This window comes from Crocodylus siamensis, chromosome 6 (assembly GCF_052110815.1).
Source record: "Crocodylus siamensis isolate JL-2025a chromosome 6, ASM5211081v1, whole genome shotgun sequence".
NCBI classification, from domain to species: domain Eukaryota; kingdom Metazoa; phylum Chordata; order Crocodylia; family Crocodylidae; genus Crocodylus; species Crocodylus siamensis.
In genome coordinates this window covers 5,119,315-5,146,204 of record NC_143400.1, presented here as the reverse complement: position 1 = coordinate 5,146,204, position 26,890 = coordinate 5,119,315, and the positions used below count along the sequence as shown (strand labels likewise).

At 50.9% G+C, this 26,890-nt stretch overlaps 3 protein-coding genes across 4 annotated transcripts; 1 reads left to right on the top strand and 2 right to left on the bottom strand.

Annotated features, from left to right (window-relative positions):
* Nucleotides 1-516: 516 nt before the first annotated feature.
* On the top strand, nucleotides 517-21,874 carry CERS5 (ceramide synthase 5). 2 transcript variants are annotated; one of them, XM_090053504.1, is made up of 11 exons: nucleotides 517-761; nucleotides 5,724-5,829; nucleotides 7,723-7,853; nucleotides 8,965-9,022; nucleotides 10,309-10,359; nucleotides 11,263-11,355; nucleotides 12,848-12,976; nucleotides 13,280-13,386; nucleotides 15,320-15,476; nucleotides 17,331-17,360; nucleotides 20,537-21,874. In XM_090053504.1, the coding sequence occupies exons 1-11, from the start codon at nucleotides 592-594 to the stop codon at nucleotides 20,687-20,689; spliced, it is 1,185 nt and encodes a 394-aa protein (XP_089909630.1). In that variant the 5' UTR covers nucleotides 517-591; the 3' UTR covers nucleotides 20,690-21,874. The 2 variants fall into 2 exon arrangements, with proteins under 2 accessions (XP_089909630.1, XP_089909628.1); XM_090053502.1 differs by lacking the exon at nucleotides 17,331-17,360 and having other exon boundaries at nucleotides 543-761.
* Nucleotides 21,875-21,977: 103 nt separating this feature from the next.
* On the bottom strand, nucleotides 21,978-22,685 carry COX14 (cytochrome c oxidase assembly factor COX14). The gene is made up of 2 exons (XM_090053505.1): nucleotides 22,553-22,685; nucleotides 21,978-22,359 (listed from the first exon to the last, which is right to left on the bottom strand). The coding sequence occupies exon 2, from the start codon at nucleotides 22,340-22,342 to the stop codon at nucleotides 22,172-22,174; it is 171 nt and encodes a 56-aa protein (XP_089909631.1). The 5' UTR covers nucleotides 22,343-22,359; nucleotides 22,553-22,685; the 3' UTR covers nucleotides 21,978-22,171.
* A 193-nt stretch (nucleotides 22,686-22,878) lies between these two features.
* On the bottom strand, nucleotides 22,879-26,539 carry GPD1 (glycerol-3-phosphate dehydrogenase 1). The gene is made up of 8 exons (XM_090053501.1): nucleotides 26,363-26,539; nucleotides 26,104-26,281; nucleotides 25,814-25,954; nucleotides 25,180-25,318; nucleotides 24,664-24,776; nucleotides 24,147-24,380; nucleotides 23,879-23,985; nucleotides 22,879-23,687 (listed from the first exon to the last, which is right to left on the bottom strand). Exons 1-8 carry the CDS (start codon nucleotides 26,401-26,403, stop codon nucleotides 23,591-23,593), a joined length of 1,050 nt encoding a protein of 349 aa, XP_089909627.1. The 5' UTR covers nucleotides 26,404-26,539; the 3' UTR covers nucleotides 22,879-23,590.
* Nucleotides 26,540-26,890: the final 351 nt, after the last annotated feature.

The window sequence follows — 26,890 nt, the reverse complement described above, 5'->3', positions numbered from 1 at the left end:
GTGGCGTCCCCCAGGAGCGAAGCCGGAAGTGCACTTCTGGTCTCGCGGCTGGCACTTCCAGGGGCTGCGCAGCTGCTCTCCCGGGGTCCACGTGCACCCCTTACGCATCGCCAATGCTAATCAGTTTGGCGCCGCAAGCCCTGGAGCGGCGCTGGAGGTTGCCCGTCCTCAGGTGAAGCGCCGTACGTTTCTCCATGGTGAACTTTGCCAGTTCTCATCTGCCGGGGTCCGCCTGCCTCTTCAAGCGCGACTGTGCTCCCCCTAAGTTGGTGTCCCCAGCGGAGAAGGTCCTCCACAGATGCAGGGTTGGAGGGGACCGGAGCGGACCACCAGGCCCGACGCCCCGCCCTGGGCAGGAATGAATGCTGGGCTCACGTGATCCCTCTTAAGTCCGTAGCGCTGGGCCGGAGGCGGGAAGCGTTCAAGCCCGTCGCACGTGCTGGAACACGCTCCCCCCGCGCATGCGCATAAGCTGCCGGAGGGCTGACCATAGAGCGCAGCACAGAGCGGCCGCGGCGGGCCGGCGAGAGGAGGGCGGAGTGGCCAGCGCTCTTCCGGACGTGGCCCGCGCTAGGGCGGGGCGGGCGGAAGATGGCGGCGGCCGCGGCGCTGCTCTCGGCCTGGTTCTGGGACGAGCGGTTCTGGCTGCCGCACAACGTGACGTGGGCGGACATGGCGGGCCGCTCCCCGCCCCCCGGCCTCGTCGCCTGGGCCTTACCGCTGGCGCTCGGCATCTTCGCCGTGCGGCTGGTCTTCGAGAGGTGCGCGGGCAGGGCCGGGCCGGGCCGGGCTCCTGTGGGCTCCGCGGGGGACGGGACACGCCCAGGCCGCACTCGTTGAGGGGACCCCCGAGACTAGCAAACGCGAGAGAAAACCGTGGGTTCTGGGAGAAACCCACCCCTGCGCGGAGGTTTGCATGGGGACGGGGGGGTTTGGCCCATCCAGGGCTCCTGAAATTGCCTGTGAAGCCAGATTCGTGAAGTTGCTTGTGGGTTTTAATCCCAAGCAAATAAGGACCGCCAGGCCCTCGCGCCCTGACCGGTTCATCCGGCTTCCCGCACGCTGGCTGTCATTGCGAAATGGATGGAGCAGTCACTTATCATTCGTGTTGCAGCATGTTTCGCAGCCCCTTGGGGTGGGGAGGAGGCTCACAAGTCCGCCATTCGGCTAGAAAAGACACGCTAAGGGTAAACCTTGAAAACTTGGGGTTCGTCTTCGGGTTGAGGTTTCAAAGTGGCCCCCTGAAGTGATTCGTTGAGGTTGAACTCCAAGCCTGACCCTGCTGCGTGTCTCTAGATGGCGGGCTTTTTCTTTGGGTCGAGAATTCCCGCTGTCATAGATTTGTAGATATTGGGGTTGGAAGGCAGATCGTCGAGTCCGACCCCCGGCCCTGGGCAGGAAAACATGCTGGGGTCAGGTGCTTGTCCGATGTCCTCTTAAAGACCCCCGGGTAGGGGAGAGGTCCGCCTCCCTTGGGAGCCCCGTCCAAGGTCTGGCGACCCACGTTCTTCCCGGTGTCTACGTTGATCCTTCACTCTCCTGTACTCTGTTAGACATGAAGTTGTCATTTATCTTGACGTTTTCTTCGTGTGCTGTACCTTTTTAATATGTTAGCGTGAAAGTACAATGGGATATTGCATATCAGTAAAAAATGAGATGTGGGGCATGGCGAGAACACATAGGTGCTTCTATGGAGGAAGACTGCAAAGAGACGCGAACAAAGCCACTGGTTTCTTGCGTAAATGGTTTGAGGAAGACTGAATAATCTTAGTTTCTCCTTTGTGGAAAGGGCAGCGCTTTCGTAATCGTGGGAAGGGCTGCAAAAAGACTGCCTAGGAATCTAATTGGTTTTCACTTTCCTTTGCCATGAGAAGTGCAGTGCCTGGTAGGCTTGCATAGACCAAGTGGTAGGTGGAATGGAGAGAGGCAGAAAAGCCATTGGGGCCTACAGAAGTGTGGTGTGTGGCGGGGGGGAATAGAAAAAAGAAATGGGTCAGGAGAGTTGCTTCCTCTTTCACCCCCGGTCTACTTCCTGTCCTTTTTAAAAAGAGAGAAAGCAAGAGCCCAGAATTGATCTGCCCTGGCATGTAAGGCTCTGAAGCATCATTGAAACCAATGTAAAAGATCCAAGGACTTATTTATAACAGGAGTGCCAAATCCCATCTTAACCTAGATTACCAGCGCTGGACTTGGCCACATGTCCACGCTTACCAGTAAATGAAAGGCAATCGTGTCTTGGAATGTTTCCTATTAGAGTGTTAGACTGCTTCCTGGTCTCAAGCTGCAGCAAGGGAATTTTAGGCTAGATATTAAAAAAACCCTCTCACTAGGTGGGTAGGGAAGCACTAGAACGGGTTCCCTAAGAGGTGGTGGAGTCTCCATCCATGGAGTTTTTTATGGCCTGGCTCAACAAAGCCCTGGCTGAGATGATGTAGTTGGGACTGGTTCTGCTTTGAACAGAGGGTTGGACTAAATGTGACCTCCTGAGGTCTCCTCCAGCCCCCGTTTTCTATGATTCCATGATATTGTAGGGGCTGCCAGGACAGAATTCCTTCTCCCTTCCCTGTGGACACCTATGAACTGGCCTGGGTGTATTTATTTTAGCAAAAGTGCAGGCGATACTCACTTTCCTTTAAAACCTTAGGGACCAGCTGATGGCAAGGGCAAGATACAAGTTCTGCAAGTCAAGAAAAGTAGCCCCCAGAGTAACACTTAATCAGTGCCATATATCTGGACTGCTTTTCCTCTGGCTTTGTAGTTCTGCAACTGAGAGCTTTTCTTGTAGCATCCCTTGCCCTACTCAGGTTTATGTACGGTTGTGCAGAAAGGTGTAGCCAGCAAGATCAGTTGTGCTAATACTGAGCTGACAGGCTTGCATTCAGAACTGGGTGCTTTTGCTCCCTGGCCTCCTTCCAAAGGTAGCACTCATCTCTATATGCAGCATCCCCTTCTCGCCTGAATTCTGTCTGTGAACCTAAGATTGAGCTTGTCTAGATTCCCCATTTGACCTGCTTGGCATTTGATGCGTGAAACTCCTTTACAATATAAACACAGAAAAATGAGAGCTTGACAGGGTTTTTTTTCTCTCTCTTTTTTTTCCCCTTCAGAGTGAAACCTCCTGACTCTGTCATGGTGCCTTGGGGGTGGCTCCTTTTCTTTTTTTTTAACCATATCTCTGGAGAGTAGGTTTTCACTGGTGAAGTGTCCAGGGCATTATACTGTCAGTTCCGGTCCTAGAATTTTTACTGTCAAAGCCCATTTTTCTGAGATCCTTTTCTCCCACTTTTTGAACATGTCATCAATTCAGATTTTCTAATAAAATCCCATTGTGCTTATACCCACATCCAGGCCTTAGGGGTGATTAAGTCAGATGGTTCCTTGACACACAATTGGCAGCAGGACTGATGATACAGAGCATAAACTATATATTTCTGGAGCTTTTCTGTCTTAGCTCCTCTCCCTTTGTGCTTCTTCTGTTCTTCCTTCCCCTCCCCTCCCCCTTTAGATATTCCGCCTTAGGAGGAAGTATTTTTTTTTCCCCTAAATTTTGTTGCAGCTCCACTTTCTCTGAATTGGTGTCACGTTGATGCAAAGAGTGATTTACAAACCTCAGTGAATCTGCGTGATGTTGAAGCTGGGAAAATACGTGGACCGTTTTATGACTCCGGAATGCATCTCTGCTAGCCAGTGCTGAGGTGCAAGGGTGGGGAGAACTGCAACATGTTTCTATCTGACTAATCAGTCCTCTAGAATTTGTTCCATTCAAGAAACAGAGTTGAAAATCAGAGTTTGTAAATCATTGACAGAAGTCTCTTCCTTTCAGTTTTATACATCTCATATACTGAGATTTTGAAATGAGCTACACTGCTACAGGGGTTGAGCCTCTTATCTCAAGTAACTTGTTAATTAAATCCAGACTGCTCAAAGGTGCACATACCATAAGTCTTACTATGTTGGGAAAGTTTCCTTCTTCAGAACTGCAATAGGGACTCGGCAGACAACTAATGTTGCCACGTAGGAGGTTGGATTTGTAAAGAAGGGCTCTCTAGAGAGGGTACTTTATCTTCAGTAGAAAGGAAAGGATTAGAGCAGTTCACTCCAAGTTCTCGTCCTCCCTTTTGACTCCATTGGCTTCCTTGGGCGCAACTGTCAAACTGGTTTGTCATGCAAAAGATGTGGTTGCTTTGGCACTTTGGGGGAAACCAAACCATAGGGTGGGCATTTGGATGAAAACTGAACAAAGGAAATTAGATGATGACCTTTAGTGCCTCCTAATTATGTTATTAATTGTGATGCACAGTTCTCAAGACAGGAGGAAATCTTTGTAAGAAAAGTCATGTGGATGTGGTCTTGAAGATGGCAGGTAGAATAGTTGCCATTTAAGCAGTGAAGAGGCAGTCTTTACATTGTACATACGGTGAACGGTTTTCTGGTAGTGGCAATTATAATTTACTTTTATTGCAAGATGATAAAATATGTTTTAATTAGTCTGCATTTCCTGATTGGCCTGACCAACCCAATATTAATATGGCACCCCTCCCCATTCAGGCAGAGCTTTTTTCTCTGGAATTAAGACTCTTTTCCACCATCTTATTTTCTCTTTGAAGCAAAGCAACTTCTAAACTAGAAAGGTTCTTGATGGAGGGAAGCATTTAATTTCCCAGCTATGAACTGGGTATTTACTTGCCCATCACAAGTGGCATTGGAGGGCTACATTGGTGTCGCACCTGTGAAGTGATCTGGGACCTGTGGCTGCCAAGCACTACGTATCTCTTCAAGAATTTGATTTTAGCATCTTCATCTGAAAAGGGGGTCTGAATCCTCACCATCATCCAGAAGGTGCTTTTCAGAGTGCCTCAGAATGGCAGGAGCAGAGTGCTCAGTGGTGGGAGGGATCCAATCCGGTTTTTAAGATAAAGCGTGTCGAATGTTGTCCCTTTTTCATTATCTCTTGTAGTCTTGCGCTCTTGATTTGCTAGCAACTCTATATGTCTTATATTCCTGTTTAAAGGATTTGCTGCTGATTTGGGGAGTTGCAGGTTATCGGATGTGGCTAAAAATGCTGCTGATACATACCTTTATTCTGTGATCTTCAAACCTTTCATACATTAAATCTCACAGCTTCCCTGGATGTTTGAGCTAAGTGTACCATCCCTTTTTAATAGCTGGGAAACTGGCAAGGCATTTGAGTTGGGCTCAACAGTACACATGTTTGTCCTCTGTGTTACATCCTCACTCTCTTCCTCTCTCTCGTCATTTGTTAGTTTTTTAGCTATTCAGGAGTGTTTCAATAAGGTGGCAGTTTTCTCCATTTCTAGAAGCATTTCTACCAGTTTGCAGCTACAGTAAGTTCCCAAGGAAGCCTACCCTGCAGCTTCTTTACCAGCTCTGGTAACATAAAGTGGACATTAGTCCCCAAGGCGCCTACTGTTACTTTTCCCAAGCACTTAAAATGTCCTGATAATGCAGATTAAAATGCAACAATCTGTATTCACCAAAGAGACTGTTTTGTAACCCTCTTCCCAGAGTCTTATCATGACTTTCTTTTGACATTGGCAGAAGGAAATCCTGCAGTGAAGGAGTATAAATTACCAACCTGAAGAAGGCTGGGCGGTATTTGGGTAGTACTGGGCAGTCTGCAAGCAGTTGGGGCACATGATTCAGTCACTGAGAGGGGGAAAAAAACTTGTATCTTGAATATGGCTCTTCTTTATGACTTTCAGGTTTATTGCCAAGCCATGTGCCATAAACCTGGGCATTCAAGACAGTGGACCTCACAGAGCTCAACCCAATGCAATTCTAGAGAAAGTGTTTACATCCATCACCAAGGTAAGTCATTTTCCAGATCCTGCTCAAGAGGCAGGTGTGTAAATGAGAACTTGGCTCTCTCTTATGGTTTTGATGACACACACTTTGCAGCCCAGTGCTAATTCTGTTTAGTTGGGGTCTGTTTCTGATGAGCACTCGTTTTACTGAGTAATTTTGGCACCTTGCTTTAGTTCACATATGACTATATCCACCCCCTTTCCTGTTTCTCACAGTGACTTTTGTTCTCTATGCCTCAGCTTCAGTTTTGCAAGCCAAAGAATTGTTTAACGTTCACAAAGTTTTCTTGTTGTAGAGGACGTGAGCTTTTTCCTTTGGTCCCCTGAATCTCTCCACATGGCGCAACTGAATTTCCAGTAGTTACCAGGAGATTCCCCTGTATCTTTCACTTCTTCCTGGAAGGTACCTTTACCTTCTCTGCAGACTGGCCTGGCTGGTCTGTCTCACAGATGCCTTCCTTGGATTACTGCTGTGGTTTGTAGAACTGGATAGCTCTCGAAGCCAAAGTCTAGTTGTAGGAAGGGAAAACTTCAGTTGTAACTGCTAATAGCAAAGGATCCTGTTTTGGGATAGGATATTGAATGTTGGCAGTAGGATTTCTTCTGGTTTTTGCTCTCAGCCACTTTTTCATTGTAACATCTGCCCATAGTGTTGCTTCACCATTAAATGCCTAAATCCTGCAGGCTGTCCTTCATTTATTCAAAGCTGTCAGTTAAACTGATATTGGTAGTATCACTGACACTAGTATCAGGAAATAAAATAGAGTTTCTTATGATCGTATATAGGAGTCTGAATGCTGTTCTGAGTAAAGTGGATAAAATTCTGTTAGTGAGTGCAAAAGTGGTTCTGAAAATATCTCCAATAAAACTTGGGTCATTCTATGCTGCTTGAATTGCAGCTGAACAGAGGGAGCTTTGTGTTTTCTCACTAGGGACTGGGGTGGGGGGAGGAGAAGCTTAGACACAAGGCTCCTTGAAAGTCAAGTTCAAAAAGAAGCACACGAGGGAGCCATTGGTTAAAAATGTAACCAAAACAACTCTGGCTTTTAGCTGGACCACTAGACTGAATAGGCTCAGAAATTGGGATGTTAGCATGGAGGGCAGCACTGGTGCAGAAACAAAATTACTTTCCTGTTTTGAAATTAGAGTTCTATAAAACAAGCCTTACGACCTTTATCCTTTTGGACAGATGTTCTAGGTAGCTTGAGCCCTTGACACCTAAGTGAAAGGAGCAGTGTGGTTGTGATGGGATTGCAGGGAGGCTGCTCTGGAACATCATCCTTAGAGCAAAGATGTTTCTGTTATCTAGAGTTTGTTGCACAGCTGTTGTGGCCATGTTGGTAGCTCAGTGCCCTGCATAGCCATACAGATTGTGCACAAACCCAATTGTGAGATCTGGAGACTTCCTGATGGAACTCATTAATTTTAGACCACTGTCATTTTAATATCACCCGCCTCAGCAATTGGCCTGTTTGGAAGCAGTTGCTATCAGGCCCTGTTTCGTCTGCCTTTGTGAACTGACTTGTGCCACTAAAGACAATGACACTGCTAGATTTCCTAGGAACAGTGTAGAGATACTCCTCCCTTAGATTTACATTTTAGAAGTGAGAGGTATAAAAAGTCTCTGAAAATGGCAATATATAATATTGTAATATTGTAAAAAATATATATGAATTGTCATGCTATGCTTCTGTTAATGCTAAAAGTTTAATTGAATTTGTATCAAAACAGAATTTGTATCAAATACCATCCTTCTAGCATGATTTTCTCTGTATGTGTACCATCTGATTTTGTGACTGATTCATGGTTCAAAGAGGGAAAGTCTCAAAGATTTGGGAAAGGAAAAGGTCTTTGGAAAACAGGAACAGTGTCTGACTCTTGGTTCATTTTCTCCTAGTTTCCAGATGGAAGAAGGTTAGAAGGGTTGTCAAAGCAGCTAGACTGGGATGTTCGAAAGATCCAGCGCTGGTTTCGTCATCGGAGGAACCAGGACAAACCCACCATCCTCACTAAATTTTGTGAGAGCATGTAGGTTTGTGCAGAGACCAGAATGTGGCCTCATCTTAAAACTCGACTTGCGCCCTGTATTTTGAACTGACATTTTATGGTCAATGGATTATGAATGGAAATGGGTTTCTTAGGGGCAGGTGGACACTGAGGAAATTAGGAAGACTTTTTTAGCATTTATTCATAGAAAGTGGTATGTATGCCAAGACATCTCTACAGGACCATTTAAGTCTAAATGGTCAATAATCTTATGTCTCAGGATGGCTTCTCTCTCATGCAATTAGTGACATTGCACCATAACTGAGTAACTCCACTTAAGGCAGCTGAGAGCTTTCTGGACAATCTGACTTCCCAAACAAAATATTTTTTTCCAAACTGACTTTCTTCATGACTTAGGCGATGGTCTATAGAGTTTCTTTATGGTTTCATGATTCTTCTAGCCTACTTCAGTTTATTTTCTTGCTCTTTTTTTCTGCCTCAACAATTTATATGGACCACATCAGTGTAGTAGCTGAGAGTTTTTTCCCCCTGCCCCTGTTTCCCAGATGGTGCTTTTGTTTCTCCTCCCTAATGACTACTTAATCTCCCCACATTAACTTCCTGCCTTCCCTCCCATTTGCTAGTAAAACTTTGTCTACTTTAAGTTACCAAGTAAGATATACAGATGGGGATGGGAGGAGGATTTGTCCTGTGTCTAACTGGTTTGAGCTCTAATTTGAAATCTTTCACGTGTTGAGTAGGGTTTCTGTTGGGCATTTGTTAGATCTTGATGTTTCTTCAAAGTTGTAGCCTTGGTACCAGTATGTACCGAGATGTATAAGTCAGTGTTAACTTCCCTATGTTTCCAAAACACTCCGCCAATTAAGTGTGAACCTGAACTCTTCATGTTAATTAGTGTGGGACATACATTTCCCTAAATATTTTTATTCTGATGGATGAAAGGTTGAATTTAGTAATATTAGTGAGTTTGCCCTAAAAAGATGACTGAAACTCAGCAAAACTCATTTCTGTTGGTGGCTAATTTAGTACTGTTTATAATTGTTCTGACTTTTGCTGTACAAGTATTAACCATGCAGTGTTCATTTTCATTTAAATGCTTCACTTCTGTCTTTTTTTATACTTTTGTTCTCAGGTGGAGATTTACATTTTCTTTAAGTGTATTTTCTTATGGAATCAGATTTCTCTGGTCGGTGAGTAGTATATTTTTGTGTGTGGCTCTCAATTTTTTCCTTCTGCTGTTTGCTCCATGTGATATGCTATGAGACTAAGGGCTATACCTTCACTGCAGATTGGCTGATGTGACATACCCATGCTAACTTTAATCTAGCTACCTAGTACTTGTATTGTATTGAATAGGTGACACCATGTCATTTTCTAGGATCCCTGGAGAGTTTCATAGAATCATAGAAGTAGGGTCAGAAGGGACCTTGTAGATCTTCAAGTCTGACCCCCCACCTAGGCAGGAGAAAAAACTGGACTCAAATGAGTCCAGCCAGGTAGGCATCAAGCCTCTTCTTAAAGATCCCCAGGGTAGGAGCCAGCACCACTTCCCTAGGAAGTTGGTTCCAGCTCCTAGCCGCCCTAACTGTGAAGTAGGTCTTGCGGATGTCTAATTTAAACCTATTCCACCTGAGTTTGTTCCACCGGTAGTGAAGCTGGTGCTGCTTCATCTTCCTTGCTGTTGTTACCCAAGTTTTCTGAATTAAAACTAGCTTGATCTTGACCGTAATCCTTTTAAAAAAAAAAAAAAAAAAAGGAAAAAAAGAATTAGGAGTTAGGTGCATATTGGGAGCCATGGCCTCACAAAACAGGAAAGACAGCTTTTATAAAATCTGCCCTCTGCCGTTGATTCAAGAGGATTCTTTCTCTCTCCCTCTGACTTCAGAACAGGATAGACTTGTTCACCCTTAAGTAGAGCCCACAGTGGGGGTTTTTGTCTTTGCAAAGACACAGATCCATATCTTCAGACTGTCTTTGCTAAGAGCTCTTCCTTTGCACTTGAATTTCCATGTGCATAATAACACAGTATTGCCAGAAGAAATAGATGGTTTTCATTCTGTGAAATCCAAGAGTAAAGGCAGCTTGGATAGAAGGAATATGTTGGAGCTCCTGGGCTGTGGTGGGAAAGGAATGTTTTAAGTGAGCAAAACCAAAGACTGTATAGCAATGGGTCTCAAATGTTTTGGACTCAAGGCACCCCTCCATAACTGTTGTGAGCTGTGTGGCACACAGTTTAAAAAACAAATATATATATTTTGGTGCCTACCTGCTTACCCAGGTGCTGAGCAGTAGGGGTGGGGGGTTGTCCAGGCAGAGACATGTCCAACCTGGGCTTATTTACTTATCTCTTCACACCGTGCGGGACCCTTCAAAGGATCTGGTGGCGCCCCAGGGTTCCCTGGCACCCTGGCTGAGAATTGCTGGCATATAGGAAGAAATACGCTAGTGAGCTAATAATCTGTTCTTTTAATTCTAGACCCCCTGGTTTTGGGATACACGACAGTGCTGGTACAACTACCCTTTCCAGGTAGGAGTTGACTCATGCATGCCTCAGGGTCTGTTAGTCAGAAGAAGTCTAATGAACTAGCTTTTGAAGTTTCCTGGTAGCTTTAAATCCTTTACTTGAATGTGTACTATTGTTTTGTGTAGTATCCCCAAAGTTTTGAGAACTGAACCTTTTGTAAGCTCTCCAGTTTTATTCCTTGGGACGGGTGTGATGTTGAAACTCAGGAGATCTGAAGGCTTCTCATTATCTACTGAGTGGGTGCCCCAGATGCTCTTACAAGGTTTCAAGCAGTGGTCTGCTGTCCCCTCTGGAAAGGAAGGACTACCTCAGATGGAGTCGTCCATACAGTTTTTTGGCCTTTACGTGAAACTGCCAAAACATCCTTTTAGCAAATGGGAATGAGCTAGTGGAGTATCCCCATATTGTAAAATTGATTTCCTCTGGCACTTGGATGGTGAGACAATTGTACAAAAACAGTGATGCAAGCCACCGTATATCATGGTGTTCTTTTTGCCTTTTGTTCAGTTGGGACAGTTGTACATGGACCTTAAGACTTACTTTTATTTTTCCTACTCCAACAGGAAACTTTTATTCCTTAACCTGCCAAAACTGAAGGCAGGCAAGGTTCTTTGGGTAGATGTGATCTCTTTAATTAAGCCAACTGAGTAGCTGGAAAAAACAGAAGGATAATTTTATTCCTTAACAGTCCGTCTATAATTTGTATATATTTGTAACTGCTTAAGTTGGCTTTTATTAAACCTTAATTTGGCATCTGCTGCCTCTCCTCCTGCCTCAGCTTTCTGGGGTGAAAGGCGAAGGGACTGAGATGGATTGATTGAGGGGAAACAAAGTGGCTTTTAATGCAAATGTTGGACTCCTTTGTCCTTTAACCAACTTGTCCTTTGTATGTCTTTTTTTCCCCAGCCCCTAGCATCCAGCCTTTACTATTACTATATCGTGCAGCTGGCCTTCTATTGGTCTCTCATGTTTTCTCAGTTTACAGACATTAAACGAAAGGTAAGAGCAACCAGAATTTCACTGAACACATTCCACAAGAGATGGGACCGGTAGATGCATTGTGCTGCTGAAGCATTGGTCTGTTTTTCTCTTCGCTCGCCTTTTTTCATGGTTCGTCTACTTTTTTAGCCTGCGCAGGAACTTGGAACAGCAGCCCCGTGCAAACCCTTTTCACTTGCTTGAGTGAAGAAGGGGATCCATCAGCCCGGCACAATAGAACTGTTGATTCTGTGCTTGTATAAAAGTAGATTTTAATTGGGAGAAATAAGATGATGCAAACATTATGCATGTTTCCTAGACAGATGTGGGGAAGCTAGATGAAAGTCTTGGTTTTGGCAAAATACAAAATAGCGCAGAGATTACTTACTTCCCTTTAGGGAACACAGCACCTAATGATACCTGGGCTAGCCTTCCTTTTTGTTGCTAAATGATTTAAGGGCATAAGATTGTCTGCATTGCAGACTGTGGTGTTAGTGTAAAGATGTCCAAGCTAGCTTTAAGCGAGCAGTCTAGCTGTGGCAGCACAGAGCCCCACATGAGCTACAAGACGATAGCAAAAGGTCATAAGCAGCAAATAGTAGTTGACAGGATAAAGTAAGAAATGAATTTTGAAAGGTGCAGTTGGATCCTCTCTGAAACTAAATTGTAATGCCTGTGTTGGGGGTGTCAACCTGCAGTCTCTGTCAGAACTCTACTCTGTCAAACTTGTACTTACGTGATTTTCACTTTTACTGTAACTGTCAAATGTAAATATTGGTGCTCATTGGGTTAATGATGTGCAACATGGCAATACTGCCTATCACAAGGTCCATGCAAGCTGTACTAAGAGTGAATGTCAGTGTGACATGTGGTGTTAAAAGAATGATCTCAGTTTGAAATAACTAAGTTCCAAAACGCAAGTTTCTTTTTACCAATAGCACTGAAACATTTGGCTGTGAATACTGTTTACTTCTGCATTTCACTCAGGACAGTGAAAGTAGACTGGTCAATTCTGCATTTAGTACATGACCAATAAAAATTAATGAGAGTGACCATTTCAGTGCAGTCACTGACAGTGTCCAAGTTCACTGGTCCAGCCTGACAATTCAGAGCAAGCAAAGAACCTGTTGGATGCTGCTGTGAGAACCAGAAGCCTCAGCTTCAAGTTCAAATAGTGACTTCTGGGGTAAAGCAGGCAGGATGCCAGGAACCAGGGAAGTAGTCTGAATATTGTGAGGAAGGGCAGAAGCTACAGCTGGGTGCTATGGGAGAAGAACTAGCGTTCTGTACATGGGTTGTGGTTTGGGGGCTTCCTTCCACTTGTGGTTAGGGGAATGGTCTACCTGTACTATACAGCTTGTCCAGAGCAGACGGGGAGGCAGATTGGATTATATAAACAAGCTTGAAGGTCTGACCAGACATTGGTATTTGGCTCTTGTTTGGTGCCCTTGTTCTAAGCCTCTTCATTTGTTTTCCTGCCAGAAGTTCCTTAAACTTGATCTTCCCCTTTCAGGATTTTCGTATCATGTTTGTCCATCACTTCGCTGCAGTTGGACTTATTACGTTCTCCTATATGAACAACATGGTGCGGGTAGGGACGCTGGTGCTGTGCCTCCACGATGCCTCAGACTTCTTCCTAGAGGTCAGTGAACCTCCTGTTTCCCTCCCTGAACTTTGAGCCTCTGAGGAAGCCGTATGGGCTGAGGCTGCAGGGTAAAGCTTCTCTGCTTTTCCCCCTTCCACTCTGGCTTGGCAGTGTAAGCTGGACACCCCGGTAGACATACATTCCTGATCTGCCCTGTTAGCTTTCCCCCTTGTGTGGGGACTAGTCCTTACTGGTTCAAGACTCCCTGGTAACTGGAGGGCTCATGTGGTCTGGAGTGCTCTTTCATGCACGTACACGTGTTGGGGAAGTGAGACTTGTAACACATCCTGTTTCTCTTAGGCTGCAAAACTGGCCAATTACGCCAAATACCAACGTGTCTGTGATGCCACCTTTATGCTTTTTGGTGTTGTGTTCATCGTGACTCGACTAGGTATTTACCCATACTGGTAAGTGAGTTGGGCACTTTCTTTCCTTCCTTTGTCAAGCCCTTGTATTGGGGCTTCTCGCAGCTTTTGCTACCAGTCCCCCAGAGTAGCTTGAAGCTGCGGACCAGCTGGCTGTTGCCGAGGGTAATGTTTTGAGCTCTTGTCAGAGAGGATTCTTCTTTGGTGTAAGACATGGATAGATACTCAAAGTGGCCAGAGTCCTAATGCACAGCTGATCACCACTTCCCCTAAACTGCAAGATGGAGGCAATGCAACCAACTCTGCCAGTCAGTATTTGCCTGGAAAGATGCAAAGGATGGCTTGAGTCTTTTATCTGTAAGACGTTATGGAAATAAAGGCCAGTTATCTACGAGGCAGGTTTCTGTTTGTGGCCCTCTGGGTTAGTTATTCCCCTTTCCTTTACTTTTGGACATTTGTACTGTCCTTGTCCTCTGTCCACTTGGAGCCTTACTAGGTCTTTCTTTAGGTTTTGAATTTAGAAACCTTGACATGAAGTTGCAAAATGATTAACTACAAGCAGTGAGATTTGCCTTTCCTTCAGCCACATCCACATTAGGTCAGGCCTGGTAGGGTACTTTGGTGACAGCTATGTTTATCTCATCTGCAGAAGGTGTCTGACAAGTTCTGCTTAACGTGGATATTGCTCAGCTGGTCTTGTTTTTGCACTCCATCCTTATTCTGTAAATAGCAGACAACCTACTTGCTCTTTCTTTCATGGGTGTTTCTGATAGGCATAGTGAGCCACTTTACTTACATTGTAGTGGTAGGGGCATTTCAAAGATCCTATTTGTATTGGTATACATAATAATAATAATAAAAAAAAAGAGTCCAGATATAAAGGCAGGTTTAGGTACCCATGCCTGCCTTTATTGATGCTCCCTTCAGAGAGGGTCCCTGCTGCCTCTTGACAAATTAGGCCATCTTTTTCTGTTCTTTATTCCATTGTTTCCAATGATGTGATGCATGCTCTGACATCACATAGCTCAGAAGCCCTGTAAATCTTTAATATGCTTTCTGTTGGCTGTAATACAATTCCCCTGCTTCACAGCTTCATTAACATTTGAAGATGCTGTACTGTTCCATTTAGTGCATAGTCTCCTTAGTCTGTAGGACCATGCCACTTCATGCCTAAGAAACTGTGCAGTAATACAGCTATAAACTGGGCCTAGACGATCATTTCTGTACCTGTGAAAAGGCTTATTACTGAAAGCAAAGTGTTATCATGGGTATTTTTAAAAAATTACGGCATAAGCTACCTTTTCCATGGATAAGGCCAAAGAGCTTTATTATGCTAAGGCACTGCTGATAAACTTTAGTGAAGAGATCAGAGCCTTCTTCAAGTATGCACAGTGTTAAGTCTCACTAGTTGGTCTGCAGTCCTTTTGACTTTGTGGGAGGAGCAGAGGAAAAGCCTGAGGCCAGGGAACACCAGCTTCACTAGTAAACTTTGCTATGTACTTGGGGTCAAATTCCTTCCTCACTTATAGCCAGGCAGAAATTTCCCCAGGCATGCGAGTAAGGCCTAGCTCTTCAGTAAACATTTCATACCATGTATACCTTCCCAGTGGTGCTTGTGACATGAGCAACTGCTGTCTCTTCCGTTGAATGCACTGTGAATGTACATCATGCCCTGGAGAATGGGGAGAGAAGTGGATCTGTATATATAACCTACACTTTGGAAGCAGTCCATATCATCTGCTGTTGCCATACCATTCAAACAGTTTGACACAAGTTTAGATTCAAATTCTTCCTTACTGTACCAAGAGACTGTTGGTTGGGGCATAAGCATTGTGAAAGGGGCAAAGCGATAGAAACTCACATGAGGGAGAAACCTTTCATGCATGTGCTCAGTTAGCTCAGTTCAGAGCTGGCAGCTGAGGATCACGGTATTGGCAAAGCACCCAAACTAATGCATTCTGGGATCCTCTTTCAGGATCTTGAATACAACCCTGTTTGAGAGCTGGGAGCTGATTGGTCCTTATCCTTCATGGTGGCTGTTCAATGGACTCTTGGTAACTCTGCAGGTTCTGCACATCATCTGGTCCTATCTCATCATTCGCGTTGCTTACAAGGCCCTCATGCGGGGAAAGGTAAGGTTGTCTATGGCTAGGCTGGGTCCTCTTCCATGTACACACCGCAGGGATCAGGCATCTGCTCCAAAATCAGACACCCTTTCTGTATTGCTTGGTGTGGGCTGCAATGTCATCACCACGGGTGCTGTGGCTTGACTCTGCAACATCAAGGGTCAATTGTGTTTTCTGCAGGCTTTGGAAGTCATGGCAGTGAGGTGACTGTAATCATATCTTTCTGGCGCTGAAGGGGTATCAGGGGAAGAGAAAAGATACTTGATAGAGGTGCAGTGATACATGGGTCTGATATTGGATCAGTACCAATGTAAAGAAAATTGGCTGTATCGGGTATCGGCCCAACGGGGCTGATAATTTGGCCAATAAATACCCATGCTGCGCACAGCCACAGTGCAGCACTCAGGCAGCAAAGAGCACCACTGGCAGCATGGACAGCTGCCTCCAGCTGGTAAGTCTGGTGTGATGGAGGGGGTAGGGGAGGGGCATGGAGGGAGCAGATCAACACCCCCTGTGGTGAGGGAGGGGGCAGGAGCAGGTGCTGCCCAGCAGGAGGGGAAGGGGGGGCTCCCACCACTGCTTGCACCCTGGGAAGGTGGGGGGGGCATGTATCTCCCCCCCCAGATCTATGTGGGGCAGGGTGGGCTGCAGCTGGGGCTGCGCAGGACTCTTCTTGGCGCCGGCGCCACTGGAAGGATGCTGCACCCACCCCAAATTTTGCTGCAGCTCCACTCCCAGTGCCACCACTGCCAGCCGCAGTCCCAGCATGAAGGTGGAGGTGGAGAGTTGTGCCAGGTGGCAGTGGCGCTGGGAGCGGAGCTGCAGTGAAATTTGGGGTGGATGCAGCTTTCTCCCACTGTCACCAGAGCCCGCTCCAAGCCCAGCATCTATCGAAAAGAGCCCCATGCAGCACCGGCTGTAGCCCACCCCGTGCAGATCCGTGGGCCAACCCTGCCCCCCCCCCCCCCCCCCGAGCAGCACCTGCCCCCTTTCTCACTGCAAGGGGTGTTAATCTACATCCCACCCCTTCCCCTTCCACCACAACAGACTTACCAGCTGGAGGAAGCTGTACTGGAAATCGGATCGGGATCGGCTGATATCCCTCAAATATCGACTATCAGTATCAGCCCCAAAAATATCTATTGGTGCACCCCTAATACTTGACAGTGTGTTGTTAGCTAAATGCTCTGAAAAGTGTGCACTGAGCCTGACAGAATCTCAGTTCAGACTTCCTTCCCGCAGCTTCTGTATATGGGGACTGCCAGACATTGGGTTGTGTTGGAGAGCGCAGCATAGGCACTGCTGGAAGGCTGTTCCCCACTGAGTCAGTGCTAGGAAGTGCTTGTCTCAGGCTGGGAGCCATGCCCAGGAGTGTCCTGGGAGAACCAGCATTGTGGATTGTCCTAGCCAGTCAGTGCCTTTGGTCTTCCACTGGGAGGGGTTTGGGACTAACGCAGGGGTTTGTGAACCCCTGGATACTTGGGACTCCTGTGAGAAACTGGCTCCACTTGACACTGCTTTTAGACTGTGGAGCTGGCCCAGGCCTAGGGAACTTGTGTAGCCTGAAGAAATATTTGTAACAGCATCCTCTATGGCAGTCTGAGTTAGGGAAGGGCCTCAGGTGTGGGGAAGAAGATATGTTGCAGAGTTTGTGCCTGGTCCTATTGCTTGTTTCCCCTCTGGCTGCTGCTAGTTTCTGAGTAGAATATCTGCCTATGTGGCGCTCTCCGCACCTGGAGGTCTACATTGCTTGCATTTCCTTGCTTTTTCTCTCCTGACCAGGTGACGTAGCCAGGGAAAGGATTCTAGACTCTGCTTCTGTACTCTTCACTCTTTTCTCACTCCTTTTCTCTGTGCCAGACTGGAGCTGGACAGTTTCATCCCTTGCATGTAAGTGTAATCAGTGCTGTTGCCTATAGATGTGTCCATCTCCTGCTGAGCTTCAAGAGAAATACAAAACTGTAACTCTGGGATTAAAAGAGCTGCATTTTGCAGCTTCTTTTAAATTATTTGCCTCACTGAGGTGCTGATCCATGTAGGATGCTAAGTTGTGGGGTTATCCAGCAGTTGAAGGAGGGACCTGTGAGTTGGCACTGCCACCAGCTGTCTGTGCAACACTCATCTGTTTCCGTTGGCCTTTGCATAAAATGATGCTTATCATTAGTGTTTGTAATGCTCTGAGATATATAAATGGAGGAGACAGAGCAGTACAAAGAACATTAGTTCTTGCTTGGACCTGCATTTGCTTTCCAGATAATTGGAAAACCAGAATACTATGTAGGCATTTCTGCTTTTTGCTGGCCGGTTGAACTCCCAACTGAGGGGGGTACTTGGGGAAGACATAGTGTTTCTAGCAGCAGAGGTATCCCTGTCTCCTGGAGGGCAGTGCATGCAAGAGGCTATCAGACCTAGCCTGGAAATCATTAACTGGCACTGGTTTCCTGCCAGATCTTTCTAGGTATTAGGAAACTTCCTATCTAGGACTGTTCAAAGTCTGTTAGTTCATCTTGGACTAGGCGTGGCCCCAAACATGGCTGCATGTTTTAACCATTGAGTAAGTACTTGCCTCTCAGGTAAGAAGATGAGGCTGTTTGTTGCAAGCCCAAAGTAGGGAGCTTCCCATGGTGGGTATCCGAGGCAGGTGCTGTACAGGCAGTGAGGAAATGGGTTGGTAGCTCTCCTCTTCCAGCACCAGTGAGTCCCTGGTGTTGGCAATTATCCACTTTCACTTAACTGTTTTCAGTTAGGCTGGCATTGTGAACTCCCTTCACTTACCCCTTGGTGGCATGGGCCACATGATTATGAACTATTTGGTCTTATACTAGTGACATGCTGCCCCCTCGTGGTAGACTACGAGGAAGGACACGTTGCAACCATTATACTGCACATTTGACTCGGGTAGTGTACAGGCTCCTCTCTCACAAGTGTGTTCATCCTCAGTGAAGCATGCAGGTGGATTTTGAAAGCTGATAACTTGCATGCAAGCTAGACAGATCTAGTCACAGGAGCTATAAATCACCTAGAGGTGCACCAATACATCGGTTTGTATTCCATCAGCAGCACTGATGAGAGGGAAATCTGATGTTATTGGCAATCAACTTTTTTTGGCTGACCTGGCTGATAATGTCGCCGGTAAACACTGTGCATACATGCAGCCAGGAGTGCAGCCTGGGAGCTTGCAGAGTGGCATCCTGCTGGTAAGTCTGTGTAGGAGAAGGGGCATGGGGGCAGATCAAGGCCTCTTGGTGAAGGAGGAAGTGGGGCTTGGGGCAGCCATTGTCCAGCTGGGGCAGGGCACAGAATGGATCCAGCTTGTCCAGGGGGCACAGGGAGGGGGGTGAGCTTCATTCCTCCTTCCCAGCGTCGTTGCCACTGCTGCCCACGCCACCTCGCCCAAGCGCAGCCCTCGAGCACACAGTGGCAGCCTGCCCTCGCCCCATGCAGATCTGGGGAGCACCCCCCTCTCCATGCTTCCCCCAGGATGCATGCAGTGGCACAAGCTGCCTGTCCCTTCGTACCCTCTGGATGAAGCCCCAGCTCAGTCCCACACTCCACTCCCTCCCTCCCCAAGGGGCCTTGATTTGCCCCTTCCCTCACCAGACTTACCAGCCAGACGATGCTCTCCAAGCTGCTGGATCAGAATCAGCTGATACAGATGGCTGATTACTGACCAGCCATATCAGCCCAAAAAATCCTTATCAGTGCACCCCTACTAAATTATAGAGGCTTGTTGGATACAGATGCTTTTTGTGTTCCTAGAGTGCCCAGTTGGAGGGCCTTTCCTTCTACCCACCTGTGCAAATGTGCGTTGGTTTATATGCGCAGTTGTTCCTTGGAGTGCTTGCTTCTAGGGGTGTACTGATAAATCAGTCTGATATCAAATTGGCACTGATATAAAGAAAATTGACTGTATTGGAAATTGGTCTGATGTAGGTGATAAATGCCCATGCGTGTGCCCCAGGATCCATGTGGAGCAGGACTATGCTGGGAGTGTGGCCCTTGGCCTCAGCCCACCGGGCCCAGTCTGTGTGCCCTCCTGGACAAGTGGCAACAGAGAGGCGGGAGCTGCTGGATGAGCAGACGAGCCGCTCCCAGACCAGTGGCCTGCAGCAGCAGCCCCCTCCCCGCACCCCCTGGACGAGCTGTGGCTCTGTTCTGTGCCCACCCTGGCTGGGCAGCACCTACCCCAGCCCCAGGCCTACTGCTCCTTCACTGTGGGGGGCATTGATCTGCCCCACCATGGCTCATCCCTTTCACCACAACAGGCTTACCAGCGGCATCAGAAATTGGATCAGTATCAGCCAATATGCCTCCTTAAAAATCGACTATCGGTATTGTCCCACAAAATCTCTATCAGTGGCCCCTACTTGCTTCACAGCCTGTGTGATGGGGGTGCAATGTTTTGAAGGAGGAGGCACCTTGTGCAAATGCTGAGGTAGTAAAAGTTCCCAGTTTCTTCTGAAAGTGAAAAGGAAATTCACAAACTGCTCCGACTTGGGCAAACTGAAGGAGGCGACTGTCTCTCCAAAACTGATAGTGATGTTGACTCCTACCACCTGCTGTTGCCAAGGTGTGTCAGAACAGGTTGTGAACTTGCCAATATTACTTCAGGAACAAAATTTTCTCTTGGAAGGGCAGGCATTAATCTGTGCTGGGACTTAACCACAGGAAGAAGGTTTGAACAATAATAGAACTACATCTCTTTCCCTAGATCTCTTTCCTTGGAGTTCAGCACTTGACATGGCTGTGGGGGGGAGGTTATTGCTAAAATGCAGAGCTGGGCTTGCCCATGGTTGTAAAACAGATCCTAAAGTGTGGAAAAAAAACAAAACAGACCCCAGATTTCCTTAGTAGTTTACTTCCCTTTTTGATGTCAGTCTTGCTGCCTGCAGTTGCCAAAAGGTCTAGCTCTAGGGTTTGACTTAAAATAGGTCAGAATATGCTGTACATGACAACTCTGTATTGGCTGATCAGGGAGACAAGACCACCTAAGGGCTTTTTCTTGTGAATACATGTTTTCCCCTCTTCTTCCCCTTTGCACCCCAATGTTGGATTGAAACCTTCAGGTATCAAAAGATGATCGCAGTGATGTGGAGAGCAGCTCTGAAGAGGAAGACACAACTTCAAACAGCACAAAAGGAAACTTCCGCACTTCAAGCAATGGCGCCAATCGCATTAATGGCCACATAGCTACTGGCCAGTGGGCAGAAGAGGAGTAAGGCCTGGGCGAGGCCATCAGCAAACACAGACTTTTCTTTCAATATCTAAATGTGTTGAGTTCCATGTTCCCAAGTGATCTTTTAATCAAACTCCCTTTCCCTGAAAACCTCCCAGAAATTCAAATGGGCATAATGTAAACAAGTCTAAGCCTTCAAAGTGCAGAAGGGATAGAGCTGACAACTAGTACAAAAGCAAACTTCACTTTTTTTTAAAGAAAACAAGCCATTTTCTATTTAAGTCTCCTTGTCCCCTCTGTCATGTTGTTTGCAGAAGTATTTTTGTTTGTCACAAACAAGTTTTCATTAAGATCAACTCAAGCATGGGGAAGAGTTTGGGCTGGGACTTGCTGACAGTGGACGAGTTAAGGTACCATTCCAAAAACGCTGCTTGCCCCAGTGCAGGTTCAGTGCATGTGGTTTGGTTTGTGTTTTTTTTTGATGCACTCCAGAATACGTTTAGGCTGTTCTAAAACTGCTTGGATACTCCACTATCTAACAACCTGGGCTCTAGCACAGAAGCTCTGTCAATCAGAGCTGAGTACCAGTCCTCTCACGACTGGTCTGTGCTACAGCAAAGCATTGAATTCAGTTGTGTTACAACCCAATGGACGAAGGCATGATCTAAGTTGCTAAAGCAGTTATCACTTGGTCCCTCTTGACAGTAGAGGTTACAAATTGGTATTTGCTGCCTATTTTGGTGCTCAGTTGTCCCTCCAAAGTCTTATCTACAATGTTTTGGAATAACTTTTTTTCTTTTCTTTGCCCCCGAGAAAGCTACGTTGTACATGCTTCCTGGCAAGTCTTGAGGGTCTGAATGCTTTTACAAGGGTTTCGGGATAAAACTGGCCGGATTTCTAAGGGCATGAGTCACAGACAGACCAGTGCTTTTGGCCTCCATTACCTTTCCACGGGGCACAGAAGTTGCAGGCCTGCCTGCGTGTGTATTTTTTCCAGGAAAAAGCAAATTTGTTGCTGCCCTGGTTTCAGAGCCCTGTACAGAGGAACTGGTGGGCTAGAAAGGCAGCCACACCACAGGCATTGCTTCTTTTTAATTCAATGGTACTTTGGGGCAATGGAAGAGACTCAAGTGTTGAAATCATGACAATGACATTGGAAATTTCTCAAGTTGTTACTGTTTTATACCATTGTTCACTCTTATCTGATTAAAAAGATCTTCAGAAAGTGCTCCGTGCATGGGCTCCTGTTTTATCTCCCTAAGACTTATGGAGCATGAGAGCGGAGCATCTGACTGCAGACGGCTGGGCGTGGTCACAGAAACCAGATAAGCTTGTTGTAGTTAACCCAAATCCATGGTTTTTAATAATCAGAGCGGGCGGGCAGCGCCTTCAACCAAGAAGCTACTGTTTCCATCCCAGGGCCACTTCCATAACCCAGCAGCGCCTGGACCCCGCTGCCGCAAAAGGAACGAGCCCCTGGGACTGGGCACGAGCCCCGCCAGGCGGGTGCATCCCGCAGCAGGACTCAGTCTCGGGCAGGCCCCAGGCTGTCCCCAGCCTGCTGCTCGTCTTTGCGGTGCTGGAACACGTGGTAGGCACGGACGCTTAACATGACGCTGGCGCCCACGGTAACCGCCATCAGGGAGAAGGAGACGGCCTTGTAGCCCAGGTCGGCCAGCCGCTGCGCTGACACCATGGCGGCACTGCGTCGCTCTGTGCGGGGGAGATGGCGCAGGCTGATGCCCAAATCCCGGACACCGAGGCAGGGCGGGGGGTTGCGAGCCCCTGCAGCGGGGGGCAGGGGGCCCGCCGCGGCCGAGGGCTGCGGGTCGGGAGTGAGGGGGGGGGCAGGGGCGCCCTGGTCGTTGGACCTGGAAACGTACAGAAGCCCGCCCCCCGCTCCTACCTGCGGCCCCGGCTCGCGATCACCCGCGCTCCTCCTTCCGCTTCCGGCAGGCGGCGGCGACCCCCCAGCGACCTTCCCCCGGCGCGCGCGGCTCCTTCCGGTCACGTGCTCCGCGGGGCGGGGCCGGGCCGCGCGCGCAAGCGTACTCCCCGCCCCGCCCCCCCCCCCCCCGGGCTGGATCTGCTGCGTCCGCGCAACCCGACTCCAAAGGGCGAAGGGCGGCGGCGGCGGCTTTTAATAGCGCGGCCCCGCGCGACCCCCGCGCCCGGCGGGCGCTCCTGTGACCTCGGTGCTGGCGGCACCGGCGCAAACAAGGAGGCGGGGGCTGCGGGCTGGGGGGGCTGCCCCCTCCCCCGTTTATTATTTGTACAGTCACTGACAGGCGAAGGCCGGGCCCGGGCACGTGGCGCTGGCAGCTCGCGCGGCCGCGGCCGACCGGCGCGGGGCGCGGGGGGCAGGTGCCCCCGCCCGGGCGCAGGGAGGGAAGGGGCAGCGCCTGCTGCTGGGGGGCAGCGCAGCCCCGGCTGCTCCGGCCTGCACCCGAGCTGTCGGCCTGGCAGCGCCGGGGCACGGCCGGGACCGGGGGCAGGGGCGCGAGCCAGGCCGGGCGGACGGCTGCAGCAAAAGGCCAAAGCAGCGGGCCTGGGTGCTCCCAGGGGGCTCAGGCGAGGGGGGGTGCCCTGGCCGCAGCTCAGTGCGGAGGAGATGGAGCCGGGGCGGAGGGGAAGGCAGAGGAAGCAGCCGGTGCAGCAGCCAGGCAGGCCCTGGGCCGCGCAAGGCCCGGAAACGCCCGCGCCGGGCTCCGACGCGGAGCAGACCCCCGCGGCCCCGGCCGAGAAGGGGGCCGCGCTGGTACCTCTGCCGTGCGCGGTGCCCCGGGAGGCCGCGGGCGGCGGGGGCCTTTCCTGCCCCTGGTGCCGTCGACGGCGTGCGAAGGCCCTGGCGCCCCCGCACGCGAGGGCGCAGGCGGCAGAAGCAGCAGGCAGGGAGCGCGGGGGCTCAGCGGGGTCAGCGGCTTGGCCGACGGCCTGGGCCCCGCTAGATGTGCTCGGGGTGGTTCTGGAGGCACGTGATGAACTCCGCCACGGGCCTGCCCTTGTAGCAGATCTGATAGACAGCAGTGAAGAGGGGGAACCTGCGGATGCACGGATGGGCGCGCTGAGTCCCGCCTGGCCAGGCGGCAGGGACCCCTGCACCCAGCCCGCGATGGAGCCGGGCCGCGGGACTCCCGTTCGGGGCAGCCCGGACCGGGGGGCAGCCTTCGGGGGCGCTGCACGGGCGCGCCGCTGTCCTGCGGGCACGGGGCTGCGGGGGACCAGGACTCACTTCTCCACCAGGTTCTTGCGCTTGAGGATGTGGTGCAGCTCCGCGGCCGTCTGCGGGCCCTGCAGCTTCTGCCCGTTCAGCATCTCCTTCTCCAGCTGCTCGATGGACTGAAACAAGCCCCGGAGCAGAGCCCTGGTTGCACTGCCCTGGCCCTCCTGGCTCGCCCTCCCTGGTCCGGAGCGGGGGGCCGCAGGCGGGGAGCTGCTGCGAGCCCCTCTGCCAGCCTCCGGGCCTGGCCCCCTGCCCGGTATCCCCTTCCTGGACGCACCTTCCCGGTCTTGGCGAAGGCCTCGGCCACCTTGCGGTTCCGGCCGCCGTAGCAGGTGGTGATGAGGTCGGCGATGCCACAGCTCTCCAAGAAGGTGGTGGAGGTAACGGGGCCCTTGCAGAAGAGCTTGGCGAAGGCGATCATCTCCATCAGCCCCAGGCGGATCACGGCCGCCTTGGTGTTGTCCCCGAAGCCCAAGCCGTCGCAGAAGCCAGCCCCCACGGCGACGACGTTCTAGGGGACGGCGGCACAGAGCGGCCCCTTACCCGCGGGTCCCAGCCCCCGACAGCGGGTCTTCAGCTCTGCGGCGGCTGGGAGGCTTCCCCTTTGCCCAGCCCCGCTCAGCCGGACGCAGCACAGGGGCTTTGCTGCTCCCCCGGTGCTCGGGGGCAGCCCCAGGGCCTGGACCTGCCAGCGCGGCACTGCCATTTGGCCCCCCCAGCGGTGCCTGCGCCCGGGGACCGGGGCAGCCTGGCACGGAGCTAAGCTGCAGGTGCCCCCAGCCCAGCAGCCCCACCTTGAGGGCCCCGCAGATCTCCACGGTGTCGGCATCCTGCACCACGGTGATGCGGAAGTTGGGCGTCTGCAGCAGCTCTTTCAGGATCTGCCCGTGCTCCGGGTTCTTGGAGCCTGGGGTTGAGGGTGGGGGCAGGTTAGGAGCAGGTCCTGCAGGAGGAGCCGGCCTCCCCCACGACCCGAGCCCAGGTCTCTGCCCCGGCTTGAACGCTTGTGCGCCTCCGGGCACAGCATGAAGCCTTGCGCTGGGGCCCCCATGCTCAGGGCAGCCAGCCCCTTGGCTCGGGGATGGCGCCTGAGACGGGGCTCTCAACCTGGCCCCCCAGCAGGCAGCAAGGTGGTGCGGGCCTGGCTGCCATCTGTACCCTGGCAGCCCTGCCGGGCTGCTAGACATGGCTAAGTCTCTGTGCGCCCCATTGCCGCCCAGTTCTGAAGCCTCCTGTCCCCTCTTGGCTGTGCAAGCTGCATCAGAGCCCCAGCCCGGCCCTCCCCTCGGGCAGCCGTGCAGGGTGGTCACCGATGGTCGTCTCGCAGAACTTCTCCTCCGCCACCTCGTTGGCGATGTTGGCGCCCATCAGGACGCTCATCTCGATGCCCAGGCGCTCACGGATGATATCCGAGATCAGCTTCAGCCCGTCGGGGCCTTCGTCGACGCCCTGAGACACGGCCGGGGCAGGGGGGTGAGTGCCCTGGGCTGCGGCTTGGGCTCCCCATGCCTTCCCCAGCACGGTCCTTGCTGCTGCGGCCCCCCCACTGCAAGGCCCGGCCTCAGGCCTGTGCCCCCTGCACCGCGCTGCCAATCCCCACTGCCACCAGCTGCCTGGTCCTGAGTCCTGAGTCCCGAGTCCCAGCCTCTGCCCCTGCCGCGCAGGCTGGGTGACCAACTCCATCTGAATCTATCCCGGGGGCTGCACGTATGGGTTAAGGACAACAGGGCACAGACCGGATGTCAGGTTTAAACCCGGCTGGACTGCTGCAGAAATGGGATTCAACATGTCATATTCCTTTAATGACCACCCTGCCCTTGCTCTGCCAGGGCCTCTCTCCAGTCTCGCTGCTGCTGCCCCGGGGCAGTCCCGGTGGATGGGCACTCTGTGCCCGGCCCGAGCGTCCACCTCCAGCCCGCGCTCCTGGTCCCCGCCGCAGCCCACCTTGATGAGCGACACGCCGATGGCATCCTTGCGCACGTGCTCGCGGAGCTGCTCACAGATGCCGCCCACGAACTGGTGTGGCACCACGAAGATCAGCACGTCGGCCCCCGCCGCCGCCTGCACCAGGTCAGGCACGGCCACCTGCAGCACGGCCCCTGTCAGCCGGAGCGGGCCCATGACCCTGCACCCCACTGGGGGCCTCATGACATTGGGCACCCCCAGACTCACAACATGCCCGGTGCCCCACACGGCCAACCCCAGGGGAGCTGGAGGGTGCCCGGGGGACTCACGACGTTGTCGGGCAGGCGGTGGCCCGGCAGGTACTTGACGTTTTCGTGCCGGGTGTTGATGATGTCACTGAGCCGTGCGCCGCCCACGTCCTCGTCGAAGACCCACAGGCGCACAGCCGGCTCGAAGCGCTGCAGCCGTGCCGCGTTGCCACCCACGATCTTGGCGATGGCGGAGCCCCTGCGGGGGCACGGGGCAGTGGGGGCGTGCAGGGATGCGGGGGTGGGGACCTGACAGGGACAGGGGGGACTGGGCTCTCACCAGTTGCCGGAGCCGACGATGCAGACCTTCTTGCTGCCCATGGCCGGAGCGTACCCTGCACTGCGCCCCACTCGGCTGCGGTGGCAGCTTTATCCCCACGCCCATGGGGGCCGCCCCCGGACCGCCCCGCGGGGAGGGGAGTGGGGCCAGACCCGCTCCCCTCTGGCAGGACACAGCCTCTGGCAGGGCTCCGGTTCCCTCTCCCTGCCCGGCCAGGGGGAGCCCAGCAAGGCGAGCCTCTGCAGCTCTTTCAACTTGTAACCCAAGCTGCCAGGGCCTGAGCTCAGCTGCTGCGCGAAAGGCAAGTCCAAGCTCCCCCTGGAGGCTCCGAGAAGGGAACAGGGGCAGACAGGAGCCGGGCTCCTCGGGCGCTGTCCTCTCCTCCGAGCTCTTTCCATCTCAGGCACCTGGATAACGTTTGCAAACCAGACGAAAGGGGCACAGAACAGAGCTGGGGCAGCCACAGCTCCTTGTAGCTGACCGTGGCAGGAGTTGTGCCCACCTGCCCTCTTACATGGTTGCATCACC

Coding starts and splice junctions, on each gene's coding strand:
- CERS5 (XM_090053504.1), top strand. CDS start 592: ATGGCGGCGGCCGCGGCGCTGCTCTCGGCCTGGTTCTGGGACGAGCGG. Junction 7,854..8,964: donor ACTAAATTTTGTGAGAGCAT/GTAGGTTTGTGC, acceptor TTTTGTTCTCAG/GTGGAGATTTACATTTTCTT. Junction 12,977..13,279: donor CCTCAGACTTCTTCCTAGAG/GTCAGTGAACCT, acceptor TGTTTCTCTTAG/GCTGCAAAACTGGCCAATTA.
- COX14 (XM_090053505.1), bottom strand. CDS start 22,342: ATGGTGTCAGCGCAGCGGCTGGCCGACCTGGGCTACAAGGCCGTCTCC.
- GPD1 (XM_090053501.1), bottom strand. CDS start 26,403: ATGGGCAGCAAGAAGGTCTGCATCGTCGGCTCCGGCAACTG. Junction 23,986..24,146: donor CCTTCGCCAAGACCGGGAAG/GTGCGTCCAGGA, acceptor GGCTTGTTTCAG/TCCATCGAGCAGCTGGAGAA. Junction 23,688..23,878: donor CGCAAGAACCTGGTGGAGAA/GTGAGTCCTGGT, acceptor GTGCATCCGCAG/GTTCCCCCTCTTCACTGCTG.